This window comes from Mesoplodon densirostris, chromosome 5, assembly GCF_025265405.1.
Source record: "Mesoplodon densirostris isolate mMesDen1 chromosome 5, mMesDen1 primary haplotype, whole genome shotgun sequence".
Taxonomy (NCBI): domain Eukaryota; kingdom Metazoa; phylum Chordata; class Mammalia; order Artiodactyla; family Ziphiidae; genus Mesoplodon; species Mesoplodon densirostris.
In genome coordinates this window covers 4,365,813-4,379,663 of record NC_082665.1, presented here as the reverse complement: position 1 = coordinate 4,379,663, position 13,851 = coordinate 4,365,813, and the positions used below count along the sequence as shown (strand labels likewise).

At 47.6% G+C, this 13,851-nt stretch overlaps 2 protein-coding genes across 2 annotated transcripts in view; both read left to right on the top strand.

Moving 5' to 3' along the window:
- The window catches only part of FAM3B (FAM3 metabolism regulating signaling molecule B), a 52,635-nt gene extending 44,408 nt beyond the window's left edge, over nt 1-8,227 (top strand). The window contains exons 4-8 of the mRNA XM_060100054.1: nt 2,814-2,872; nt 3,995-4,045; nt 5,333-5,420; nt 6,801-6,933; nt 8,138-8,227. Coding sequence (XP_059956037.1) covers nt 2,814-2,872; nt 3,995-4,045; nt 5,333-5,420; nt 6,801-6,933; nt 8,138-8,227 — 421 coding nt within the window. The remainder of the gene's footprint in view (nt 1-2,813; nt 2,873-3,994; nt 4,046-5,332; nt 5,421-6,800; nt 6,934-8,137) is intronic.
- A 3,408-nt stretch (nt 8,228-11,635) lies between these two features.
- LOC132491113 (interferon-induced GTP-binding protein Mx2-like) overlaps nt 11,636-13,851 on the top strand; it is a 32,181-nt gene continuing 29,965 nt past the window's right edge. Inside the window, 1 exon segment of the mRNA XM_060099952.1 lies at nt 11,636-11,779. Within this exon segment, the coding sequence (XP_059955935.1) occupies nt 11,636-11,779 (144 nt within the window).

The following is a 13,851-nucleotide window of genomic DNA, read 5'->3' as shown; positions in this document are numbered from 1 at the left end:
AACAACAACAAAATAAAATGAAACAAAAAAACCCACTTTACTTATAAAAGAACAGGGTAGGAATCACATCAGGCTTTTCTTCAGAAACCACGCAAGCAAGAAGAAAGTGGGGTAAAATATTTAAAGCAAAGTGGCTGTACCGTTTTACATTCCTATCAGTGTATGAGAGTTTCAATTAATCTGCCACTATATTCACCAGTGCTTGGTATGGTCAGTCTTTCTAACTTTAGACATTCTAATAGGTACGCAGCAGTATCTGACTGTGATTTTAATTTGCATTTCTCTACTAACTAATGATGTTGAGCCTCTTTTCATGTGTATATTTGCTGTATGTATATCTTACTTTGTTAAGTGCCTATTCAAATCTGTTCATTTTTAATTGGGTTGTTTTCTTATTAATTTTGAGGTTTGTTTATATGTTTTGTGTTCAAGTTCTTTATTAAATATGTGATTTTCATATAGATTCTCCCAGCTTGTTTCTTGTGTTCTTCTTCTCTTAACAGTATTTATCAAAGAGCAGAAATTCTTAATTTTAATGAAGTCTAATTTATCAATTTTTTCCTTTTATGGAGCATGTTTTTCATGTCATATCTAAGAACTTTTTGTCTAACCCACAAAATTTTTCTTCGAAGCTCTCCAAAATTTCTTCCAAACTCCTAGAAGTTGGATAATTTTAGGTTTTCCACTTTATATAATATGATATACCCATTTTGAGTTAATTTTTGTAAATGGTGTGAAATATGAATTGTAGTCATTTAAAAACATGGCTACTTAATTTTTCTAGCACCATTTTTCATAATACTGTCTTTCTCTACTGAATTCTTTTTGCACCACTGGCAAAAATCAAGTGACCATATACGTGTATATCTAATTCTGGACCCTCTATTCTCTTCCATTTATCTGTTTGTTTGTTTTTTCACTATATGCAGTAACTTTGATAACTATAACTTTACAGTAAACCTTGAAGTTCAATAATATAATTTCTTCAATTTTGTTCTTTTTTTTCAAAATTATTTTGACTATTCTAGATTCTATTTCCATATGAATTTTTGAATCAGCTTATAAATGCCTACACAAAAGCCTACTGGCTTTTTTCTTTTTTTTCTTTTTTTCTTTTTGAGATTGCATTAGATCTCTAGATAATTTGGGGAGAATTGACATCTTAGCAATATTGAGTCTTTTACTCATCTCAATTTATTTAAATCTAATTTGTCTCAGTAATGGTTTGTAGTATTCAGTGTATGCATCTGCAGATACTTTTGCCATATTTATTGCTAAATATCTCATACTTTTATGTTATTGTATATATTTTTTAATTTAAAATTTAAAAGTTAGGGCTTCCCTGGTGGCGCAGTGGTTGAGAGTCCGCCTGCCGATGCAGGGGACACGGGTTCGTGCCCTGGTCTGGGAGGATACCACATGCCGCGGAGCGGCTGGACCCGTGAGCCATGGCCGCTGAGCCTGCATGTCCAGAGCCTGTGCTCTGCAACGGGATAGGCTACAACAGTGAGAGACCCGCGTACCATGAAAAAAAAAAAAAGGTTAAAAAAATTAAGTTTAAAATTTCAATTTCCAATCATTAGTTGCTAGTATGTAGAAATACAATTGACTTTTATATAATGATCTTGTATCCTGCAACCTTCCTAACCTCACTTATTAGTTCTAGTAGCTTTGTTGTAGACTCTACTGGATTTTCTACATAGGCGATCGTGTCATCTACAAAAAAAAAAAAAAAAGGAAGTCATAACACTTCTTTTCTAATCTGCATGCCTTTGACTTTTTATGAAAATAATGTATCATTGATTCTAAAACTTGACAGAGGATGTATGCACTCATACAGATGCAAGCACACACACACACACACACAAGATCTTCAGTAATATTTCACATTTCCAGGAAGGTCAGTCTTCTTCCTGGTTTTAGGACACAATCCCCTTGAAGCTGGCATTTCATATTCTCCAATTTAAAAGTAAAAATTAAGTGAGGTAGTTAGTGTAAAGGATTTATTTAAGGAGATAAACAGGGTTACATTTTGTGGTTGGATAAAAGCATCTCCAGGTGTCCGCAAAACCTCTGTCAGAGCACTGATGGGGAGAGGACGCATGGAAGCTGAGACCAGAGTTGGGTCAGACCCATCTCTTCTTCATCCACCTCTTGTACCTCATTATTTTTCCAGCCAGCCAGTTTGAATGTGTCCTTCATGTTTGTCAACCCTTCTCTTGTGTTCCTCACATCCCATCAATTGTCGAAACCCAGCAAGTATACATCTTCAGTATCTCTTTACTTTGCCATCTCCTTTCTCATCCCACTTCTCATCTCCTTGTTCATGGTCTAGTAAGCTTCATCAGACTATGAAAGTAACCAGGTTTTGTGTGTGTGTGTTTGTCTCCAGACTTTCTGGCTTCTAATCCATTCTACTGGTTGTTGTACTCCATATTCATAAAGTGGGAAAATGAAGGCCCACCCATGAGGAGGTTGAGGATTCAGTGAGAGAATGTTTGCAAAGAGCCTGTGCTAAACAAACACTGGTGTTTCTCTCCCTGGCCCTTTGTATAAATCATAAGATTAAATGCAGTTTCCAGGTTCCCTGAGGGACTCAGACTGTAGAGATGTGTGGGGATGGATGTGTGTGGAGCAAGTGTAGGGGTGACTTTCAGGGGAGCTGGGTCAAGGCCAGTGCGTATCTACAAGGAAATGGTAAATGACAAAGGATGGACAGTGATTTTTCCAAGAGAGGATCTTACAGAGCAGGGAGGGCTACTCACTGCTTGGTGAGAAAGGAGTTCTTTGACCGATGCTTATCTACCTTTCAGGCTCATAGGAGAAAAGACTGGGAATGTTGCAAGAGGAATAAATATTGCCATTGTCAACTGTAAGTTATTAAATGTTTTCTTTAGAACTCCTCTAAAAGCTCTGTGATTGGATATTCAGTGGTACCTTGGGTTTCTTTATGATTTTTGCACACGATCTAGTCTAGGTTTATATTTTAATGCATTTTAAGAGTATATATTTAACTATTTTTTACAGTGCCTCACTTTAGAGATTTGTGGTTCTACCAAAAAACTGAAATCAAATATAAACTGATTTTTGTTTGTTTGTTTGTTTGTTTTGTTTTTGCGGTATGTGGGCCTCTCACTGTTGTGGCCTCTCCCGTTGTGGAGCACAGGCTCCGGACGCGCAGGCTCAGCAGCCATGGCTCACGGGCCCAGCCGCTCCGCGGCATGTGGGATCTTCCCGGACCGGGGCACGAACCCGTGTCCCCTGCATGGGCAAGCGGACTCTCAACCATTGTGCCACCAGGGAAGCCCTAAACTGATTTTCAAAAAACAAAGAAGGACCTGCTGAAGTCAGGGCTAAAACCAGATCAGCAGACCTGGGGGTACAGACACCCTGGAGTTGAGCTTCACGTTTGCTCTGATTCCTGGTGGCCCAGCAGAAGATGACACCAGTTCCTACCTTTGCCTGATAAAAGGGCCTCAGGGGAAGCACAGCCTGCCCTCCTCTTAGGCCTGGAAAAAAAAACAAATCTGTCACTATTACCATCGGGACCCCTGACAGTAAGAACTGTAGCAGGTTTAGGGAAAGGGTTTCCCTTGGCGTCTGTCCCTATGAGCAAGGTGAGCACATAGTCCAGTGACAGAGGGCTGCAGAAACCTGAGGAAAACGTGCCTGATCTGCAGGAAAAGCTACAGGGGGCAGCAGAAAGGGCTGAGTGGGGGCCCTGGTGTTTGTGGGAAGAGGCAGGTGCACTGGGAAAGAACGTGGGCGTGAATCTAACTGGAAGCAGGCGGGAGGGATGCTCTGGGCAGCCGGTGTGAGCCCTGCCTTCCTGACCCAAATCACTGGGGCCCCCTTCAGGGAAGGAGGTCCTTTGCTTCAGGTGGGACCACGGCAGTCATGCTTCCCGGAAAGAGACAGAGAAGGAACACGCTGTTTTCAGAATGTGCCCTGAGTCCCCATGTACCTTCTTTTAAAAACTGTTTCTCTCATTCAGATGTGACTGGGAAAGTATTAGCAACACAGTATTTTGATATGTACGAAGGAGGTAAGGAAACTCTTTTCCTCTTAAAATTAAAATGAATTATACACATATATTAGGATAAAAAAAAACACAACCGAAAACGTCCAACATTCTTATTTTGTCTACCAAAAAATTTGCCGGAAGCAAATTTTTTCTAGAACTGTCTTACATAAACCCTCGTGGTCTCTGAGTTCATGTATTAAAGTTTGAAGGCATTATCTAGAAAATGTCTTCTCTTTTTTTTTTTTTTTTTTTTTTTGCGGTACGCGGGCCTCTCACTGTTGTGGCCTCTCCCGTTGTGGAGCACAGGCTCCGGACGCGCAGGCTCAGCGGCCGTGGCTCACGGGCCCAGCCGCTCCACGGCATGTGGGATCTTCCCGGACCGGGGCATGAACCCGCGTCCCCTGCATTGACAGGCGGACTCTCAACCACTGCACCACCAGGGAAGCCCAGAAACTGTCTTTTCTTTGATCACACTTGTCCTGGATCTTTTCCTTCTGCCCCTTTTCCTCAGATAATGGGAAAGAGAAAACATCTCTTCGTTTTTTTACACCAAACATGTAGAATAATTGTGATCAGCCTGCAGCCCTGAATGTCACCATAATTACTGCTGTGTTCACGGCGCTGGGCGTGGTGCACGCATTCCTGGAGCCCAGGGTGTCCATCCTCCTCCAACTGTCCCTCCATTCTGGACTCTGGATCTTGACTGCAGTTGTTTTTATTTAACACTGAGAATTACCTAAAACAAATCTTTATAAAGATCATGGAGAAGAGCAATTAGAAGTGCCCGGATGCACTCGGGAACGATGCCGTTAATCGTAACTACGAATACAAGCCCCAGTGGTAAATAACAGGGTTTGAACTGAGCCTTTATTTCTTCCCTGTAAGAACTAGAGGGGTCTCTTAGCAAGGACTTCCCCATCCCGGTGTGGTCTGTTATGTCTCGTATTTCTCCTCAGTGTCCTGGAGCCACTCGGCTCTTAGAGGGTCATGCCCAGGTCCGGTGCTTTCTTATTCATTGCAAAGGAGAGCCCACCTGTGTTGCCAAAGTCGTTGCCGGTTGGTTTCAAAGCTGATCACTAGAATCTTTATGATCCGATCGTGCTGCATGCCTCACATTGCCCGACCGTGGAACCCACAGGCCATTTACTACGAAAGCACTAAAGCATCGTTTGCGTGGTCGAGAGACAGTTCTAGAATCAGAGGATTCAGAGCCCGGGGCACAGAAGCTGAGAGCAGAAGCACAGCGTCTAGGGCCAGAGTCTCAGCTGACAGAGACGGTCCTAAGACTGATTTGCATTGACCCGGCAGATAACTCTGGACCGATGACGAAGTTTATTCAGAGCGCTCCCTCGAAGTCCCTGCTCTTCATGGTGACCCACGATGATGGTAGCAGCAGGTGAGTGCAGACTTGTCACAGCAGGGGCGAGAGTCAGGGAAGCCAGCGGGGGGGGCGGAGCACCAGGCCTGTCAGTGTCCCTCAGTACGTCGCTTAGGAGAGGACAAAGGTTCAAGGAGCAGGATGCTTCTTCAAGGAAAAGGAATGGGAAACCATGAGGAACAGACTGCATTTCTAGAGAAATGACAAGCTGGTGGGAGCACATAAATCCTAGAAACTTAAGGAATATTTCCAGGTAGCAAGACAAAGCCACCACTGACCATAAATAAAATAGCAAAGCTAACCCTTGGCCAAAGAGCTAAACCCAGGGTGGGACTTATACACACACACACACACACACACACACACATATGCACGCACACACACATGCACACATACACAATGCTTTCACTAGGGAGAAAATGACCTGGGCAGTGTTTCTCCAGGCATGCTCTCCTAAGCAAACATATGCGTCTTCACTGCCTAACTTCCGAGAACCCCAGAGTGCTTCATTGGCATCGTGAATTTCCGAGATGGGGCTACTGAACATGGCATTTCCCAGATTTGTTTGAATTCAGATCTTATTCTTTTTTTTTTTTTTTTTTTGCGATACGCGGGCCTCTCGCTGTTGTGGCCTCTCCCATTGCACAGGCTCCGGACGCGCAGGCTCAGCGGCCATGGCTCACGGGCCCAGCCGCTCCGCAGCATGTGCGATCTTCCCGGACCGGGGCACGAACCCGTGTCCCCTGCATCGGCGGGCGGACTCTCAACCACTGCGCCACCAGGGAAGCCCCTAGATCTTATTCTTAAAAGAGCATCTTCCCAGATGGAAGTTCTTTGACATGTGCTTTGAAAGATTCAGATTTAACCCATTTAGGAAAATCTGAACTTATTTTTTCTTTTCCTTTCTGCCCACTTCCCTTTACTTTGCCCTGAATTGCACCTTTCTACAACGGTAGGATTCTTTAGGTTTTGTTTTTGTTTTTGTTTTTTTCATTTTTGATACTGACTTTTCTGAATATGAAAGGGACAGTTTTGACACTTGTTTTCATCTTTCAGCGACTCTGTCCGCTTTACTTGTGGTCAGGAAACAGGAGAGCAGCAAGGACCGAAAACTATGTTGGCTGCGGATGAGGATGACTGAACCCCAAGACCCAGGGCTTTTCGGAATTGAGAATTAAAACTCTGTGCCCCAAACTGAGTCTAAAAGAGTCCTGCATGGGGCCTTATGTGTAACTAGAGATGAGACGCACTCAGCCAGCGTGTGCCTTTCCCTCCTGCCCTGCACCCCAGGAGGGCGGGCACTGCTTTAGAAACCTGTCCTAGGGCAGACTGTGTCCTAGCACCACATACCGGAGTCTGCAGGTGAGACATTCACATGCTTCCCCCTTTGCCCCGCAGACTGAAGGAGGACGCTAAGAAGGCCATAGAAGCCCTGGGAAGTAAAGAAATCAGGAACATTCAGTTCAGGTCGAGCTGGGTATTTCTTGGAGCAAAAGGCTTTGAACTTCCTGCAGGAATTCAGAGAGAAAAGGTGAGTGGTTGCTATACACCCCTTCCTGAAAACCAGTCACCATATGTCCTAGCAATTCCACTAATAGATACATAGCCAAGAGAATGAAAAACATACGTTCACACAAAGACTTGTACAAGAATGTGCTATTATTCATAACAGCAAAAAAAGCAGAAACAACCCAAATGCCTGATTAATAGATTTTAAAATGTATAAATAAAATACGGTATATCCACACACTGGAATATCATTAAGGCACATACAGAAATGGAGTACTGATATATACTATGACTTGGATGAACCTGGAAAACACACTAAGTGGAGAAAACCAAACACAAAAGGACACATATTGTATGATTCCATTTATATAAAATTTCTAGAATAGTCAAAATTCAGAGACAGAAAATAGATTAGGGGCTGTCTAAAGGCTGTGGAGGATGGTGAGTAGATTCAAATGGGTATGTGCATTCTTGTTCCCGGGATGAAAATGTTCTAAAATTGAGTGTGATGATGGCTGCATGTCTTTGTGAATACACTAAAAACCATTGAATTGCACACTTTAAATGGGTGAATTTTATAGGGTGTGAATTCTGTCTCAGCAAACCTGTTATATTAAAGAGAGAGATAAAACTAGAATTCCAAAGTTCAGAATGCATATTCTTATTCTTTCTAAGCATTAGTTTAAGGTGCTCCATTATCTGTGAAAGAATTGAAGATGGAAGCCTTAAAGTCAAATCAATCTGAACGAGGAACAAGTGTTCCTTCTGAGCAAGGAACACTCCGATTACCCTGGAAAAAATATATAGTCCTTCTCCCAGAGAATTGAAAACCAGACTTGAGGGTTGTGCCGTCCCATATGGCAGCTACTCGCCAGATTTGCAGATTACATTTAAACTGATTCAAGTTAAATAGAATTTAATATTCAGTTCATCAGTCATGCTAGCCACATTTCAAGAATTAAGTAGCCAAATGTGGCTAGTGGCTACTGTACTGGGCACGTGGATTAAAGGACACTTACACCATTGCAGAAAGTCTTCCACGTGTTGAATCAAGTTGCTTCAAATATTGAGTCACATCAAGAGGAAATCACGTACCCTGAGTAGGTTGTAACAGATCCCATCCTAGGAAGTGATTCTCTTCTTATGACTTTGCTCACAGCTGGCACACTAACCATTTGTTGATTAGATGAATGGATAAATTAAATCCTCTTCTTTCCTTGGCACAGGTCAACCACTCAGATAATGCGAAGAACAGGTATTCGGGCTGGCCCGCAGAGATCCAGGTAGAAGGCTGCATACCAAAAGGACCAAGCTAACATTGCCCGGCCTCAATAAATGTGCCTTTTATAGACAAATGCATCCCGAATAGACCCCAACTCTTATCCAACAGTCAATATTTGATGAGTATTTTGGGTTTGTCGTCAACCGGCCAACCAAAATATTTGCCAGTTGTACAAAATCTTGTCACACAGACTTTTTATGCCAGTGTTTACAGAGTGAAGGTAATGAGCAGGATGGCTGAAATGCATGGGAATTGTTCCAGGGGATGCAGTGACTTCCCCTCGAAAGAAGAGGATTGGGGGGAAGCAGCCACTGCTTGTCCAGGTGTGGAGCCATTTTATGATTGGATCTATGTTTGATCCCTGTGGTCCAGACAGCTCTGCAGAGAGAAAACCTTTGTTCCCCGATCACTGAGCACACCTCCTTTCGGAAGGTCGCCTCTCAGGATGAGCAGCTGTCAGAGGGCTTAGCAACCTTCCTGGGTCAACCCCAGTTGAGCTCTTGAACTCCCCCTGCAGGTCCCTGAACTTATTCATTCCACTAATCTGGGTGCGCCTAACTCGGGCACCAGCGGTGCAGTAAGTGAGGAGATTCCGTGTCCACCTCCATGCTGGGGTGTCACTCCAGTGGCCGGTGGGATCTTGTCTAACAGGGTGGGGGAAGGGATCTCTGACAGGTGAGCAGGGTCTGCTCTCGGGAGAGCCACTGTATACCCCAGGTTTCCTAGGAGACGCATCATAGATCTAGGGACCGAGATACCCAGGGACTTGGGGTTAAGAAACTCAAGTCATTGCCAAGTGTCCCTTCTAACCTCCCTCCCAAGCCTGGCTACCAGAAATGGTAGGAGTCTTTGATACCAGCTTAAGAGTGCTTCTCTGAGCCTCCAGTTTCTCATCTATAAATAGAGGGATTGGGGTAGACAAAGGATTTTCAAGCACTTTTATCGGCAGGCCTCTTGAAAAACATGGCAGCACGTGGCACCCTGAATTTCAGCACCCTTGCAGGATCAAGCCACCCAAATCTCAGTGGCTGACAACAGTGCTGAGGTCTCCTTCATGTAGCAGGTGCCTCGCGGGGCAGCCGGAGCTCAGCTCTGGGTGCCCGGAGCCAGGATGAAGGAGGGTCCATCTCAGGCATGGAAGCCAGAGAGAGCAGAAGTCCAGAGGTCCCCCAAAGCTCCTGCCAGGACACATGTGAGCCCCATCCTTGCACCCCTTTGCCAACCAGGGGGGATGTCAACCTCGTGGCAGTGGGGGGTGACTGTCAGCCCCTCAGGGAGCCTGGGCCTCTCTCTGCAGAGGGGTCTGCAAACCACTGGATACAATCTTGGCTGGGGCCCTGTTATGGGCTAGATTCTGTTCTCCCCAAATTCATGAGTTGAGTCCTAACCGCCAGTACCGCAAAATGTGACCTCATGTGGAAACAGGGTCATTGTAGGTGTAATAAGTTAAAGCAGTGTGACCCTCATTCAATATGGCTGGTGTCCTAACAAAAAGGAGATGTTTGGACACAAACAAGCAATCAGAGAGAATCCCTTTCTGGGTTCTGGATCACCTTGGAGGAGGCCTGGAAGTGGCGTCTGGAGAGCATGAGGACGTCGCTGAAAAGGCGGCAGCATGGGGACCCCTGAGGGCTGCAGGGGCTGGAGCAGGGAGGGGCGATCAGGAGGACCGCGGGCCCCTCTGTAGGGGACTGTCACAGTGGGTGCATGTCCAAACCCATTGCATGTATAACCCCAAGAGCGACCCCAGCATAAACCGTGGACTCCCGGTGACAATGGGCGGTCGTGGATTGTGACCAATGCGCCCCTCGGGTAGGGGGTAGTCAACAGTGGGGTAGGCTGTGCATGGGGGGAGGGCAGGGCGTCTGGGGGGGCTCTCTGTACCTTCCCCTCAATTTTACCAGGAACCTAGAACTGCTCTAGAAAATAAAGTCTATTACCAGAAAACAAAACAAACCAAAAGTTGCCAAGGAAACGGAGCCTTACATGGGCAGCCACCCTTGAACATCTGTCCTAATTACACAGACCCCGGGAAGTGACCCTAAGCCCTCCCCACGCCCGTGAGCTCTCCCAGTTGTGCAGACCTACCCCTCCCTGTGGCGGGTTGTTGGGGGGGGTGCGCCTGGAAGGGCTGCCCCTCCCACAGAGAGGGGAGGGCCTCTAGCCTCTGCCCTGGAAAAGGCAGGCACTTCTTGAGCCCTCAGCATCCCTAGTTCCTAGATGCTTGGACTTCTGACACCACAAAATCAGGAACACGGCTGGTTCCTGACAGGAAAGTGTGTCACCAGCTAGGACCCCCCATCGCGCTGCCCACCCCAGGCCTGTCCTCCTAGCATCTGCCCTGAGGTGGGTCACCATCGTCACCCCGACTGGAGAAGTTGGGGCCCAGACAGTGAAGAGTCAGGGGGTTTCCACCCCCAAGCGGCCTCTGCTACTTCGCCCCACTGGCACAAACACACACTTAGGACTCAGACTCCTTGGTCCCTCCATCTCCTTAATCCATGAATCGGGGAGACATTGCATGGTCTCCTCTGTACGACTGAGAAAGCAAACTCAGAAGGAGAGGTCTGGCCGAGGGTGGGTGCCTTCTGGCCCCAGATGGCTCGGGGCTGTGTGAGCGCTCAGGCCAGCCCTTCCTCAGAGGGTCAGTGGGCCGCGATGGATGAGGGGCTCTGGCCGGGGATCGTCATCAAGCTCCCCGCAGCTTGAGAACCAGCCCAGCGCTTTGACGCTGTCAGGATGAGGGGCGTGCCGAGGGGATGCTCTTCTGACCGGGGATGCAGCGTCCTCCAGCTGCCTCCACGGAGGTGGGTGTCACCCTGTGCGGTGCCTTCACTTGTAACTTTCCTGCAGCGTAGACGCACACGCGCTATGACGCAAGACATTGGCGGTGAAGCCGGCTGCGCAGTTCTTCCGTCCATCCGTCACCTCTGCGCAGGGCCTCTGGATGATCCAGGCAATAGATCCCGCGGGACACAGACCCCGGAGACTCCCCCTGTAACTTCCCAATGCCAGGGTTTGAAAACCATTTTTTTAGCCTCTAAATTTCTTCTTTAAAGGGGAATTTGCCCACAAGTCAAGTGAATGAGCACAGAACTGCTCAGGATTTATTTTCTAACTTATCATCTTATTTTTTGTTTTGGAAAGGATCGCGGGAGTGAAGCCGAAACTGAGGCCGGCTTCGCCCGTCCCGTGCCAGCCCCTCATCCCGGGGCCTCGTCGGGGTTCCCCACACTCTGGTGATGGCAATGCCCGATTCACACACACCCCCTTTAGTCACAGCGCCGCCGCCGCCGCCGCCACCAGGACACCTTCGGGGCCGCCTGGGGTGCATGCTTGTAGCATTGCAGGTGAAGCAACCAACCCAGGACCAGAAAGTGGGGCTATCTCAGGGCTGAGGTCCCAGCGAGAACTCTCCAAGAGCACAGGGACCAACCCGAGTATGAGGGCACGCACTGCACAAGTGGGGTACTGCGGGGAGCTGTGGACGTCCCTTTTTTGGCGTGTTCAGAGCTTAATATGGGGAGAGAGCATCTCAGATAGTGTCCTGCTGGACAGCGCTGTGCTAAGTGACCGCATCTCCAAGGCTGGTCCGACCCCAACCTCTCTGAGAACATGTTAGCAAAGCAGAGTCTAGGGCACCTGATCCCGGGGTGGGTGGCAGGGCAGCCCCCCGTGTGTTTACAAGCCCACCAAGAAACTCAGATGCACACTCTCACCAGGCGTCTGAGGACAACTGTGTAAGTCACCGGGAAGCGTATTGATTCTTCAGTTTCTTTTCTGTGGCAGGCCATTAGTTTCATTTTTCTTGCTGCTGGAAAAGAGAGCAGCAAGGGGAGGAGCCGTTTCTATAAAAGGGAAGCGGAGGGCTTCCCTGGTGGCGCAGTGGTTGAGAGTCCACCTGCCGATGCAGGGGACGCGGGTTCGTGCCCCGGTTCGGGAAGATCCCACATGCTGCAGAGCGGCTAGGCCCGTGAGCCATGGCTGCTGAACCTGTGCGTCCGGAGCCTGTGCTCCGCAACGGGAGAGGCCACAGCAGTGAGAGGCCCGCCTACCGCAAAAAAAAAGGGGGGGGGGAGTGGAGGAAGGGAGAGAGATGATTGGCCGGGTCTCCACTCTGCAGGTGCACAGGTAAGCGCTGGGTCAGGGCAAGGATGGATGCTTCACCACGTCTTCATGCAGCAGACATGCCTTCCTTTTGAAAGGATTTTCTGGTAAACATAGCTTGGGCCAGAAGGCTGGAGACAGAAAGATAGGTGTCTGAAGCTGGCTGTGTTGGTGCTGGCCTCCAGCCATCCCTGCAGGCAGAGGGCACATTCTAGAAAGGAAGTGGCTGGACGGGGAGCGCAAGGAGACCCGTCTCCCCAGATCTGGCCAAAGGCCTTGGAGACACAAAGAAGTGGCTTTGGGAACTTCTGTAGAAGGTACACATCTCAGGGTGGGGAGAGAGCTTTGTGCTCTGTGATGTTGTGATTTTTAATAAGAAATATAGTAACTATAGTCACCGTGCTGTACGTTACATCTCAGAGCTGATGGTACTGTATCGCATTTTTTAAAGTTGATAAGAACGTAGATTTTTTTTTTTTTTTTTTTTTTTTTTCGGTACGCGGCCTCTCACTGTTGTGGCCTCTCCCGTTGCGGAGCACAGGCTCCAGACGCGCAGGCTCAGCGGCCATGGCTCACGGGCCCAGCCGCTCCGCGGCACGTGGGATCTTCCCGGACCGGGACACGAACCCCTGTCCCCTGCATCAGCAGGAGGACTCTCAACCACTGCGCCACCAGGGAAGCCTGAACGTAGATCTTAAAAGTCCTCATCACAAGAAAAAAATGTAAGTATGAGGGCAGATGTTAACTCATCATGGTGGCTATTTCACAATACGTACAAATGTAGGAAAAAAGAGAAATATATTATTTGGTCTGTGTCAGTTCCTGACACGCGCTCCTAAAACCCTTGGTCGTGAAGAGAGCATCGTCTTCTGTTATGTTAATGAAGGGACTTCAGGTCATTGTGTTTTGTTAATGAGATGGGAACCGGTTGCCTGGGGAAGCGATCCTGTGACCCGAGCGCTGAAATTTTCAGTCCCATCCCCAGCCTCCCAGAAGGGAAGAGGGGCAGGAAGTTGAGTTCAGTCACTGATGGCCAATGATTTAATCCATCATGTCTATGGAATGAAGCCTCCTTAAAACCCAAGCGGGTTTGGAGAGCTTCTGGTGAGCATGTGATTTGGGAGAGTGGCGCTCGCAGGGAGTGTGGAAGCTCCCCGTGCCTCCCACGCCTGCCCTCTGGGTCTTTCCGTCTGGCTCTTGTTGAGTTAAATCCTTTTATAATAAGCCTGTGATCTAGTAAGTAAACTGTTTCCCTGTGAGCCGCTCTAGCAAATTATTCAACTCCAAGGAGGGGGTCATTGGAACCTCCGATGGACCTATAGCCAGTTGCTCAGAAGCACAGGTGACAACCTGTACCTGCTAGCCATTGGCATCTGAAGTGGGCAGTGTCGACTGGGGGGAAAAATGCACAACGTGAGAGTTGTGAGTTAAGTTTTATTGGGGGCAGAATCAGGACTACAGCCTGGAAGACAGCATCTCAGAGAGCTCTGAGAAACTGCTCCAAAGAGGTAGGAGGCAAGGTCAGTGTTACTATGATTTCAGTGAAGGGGG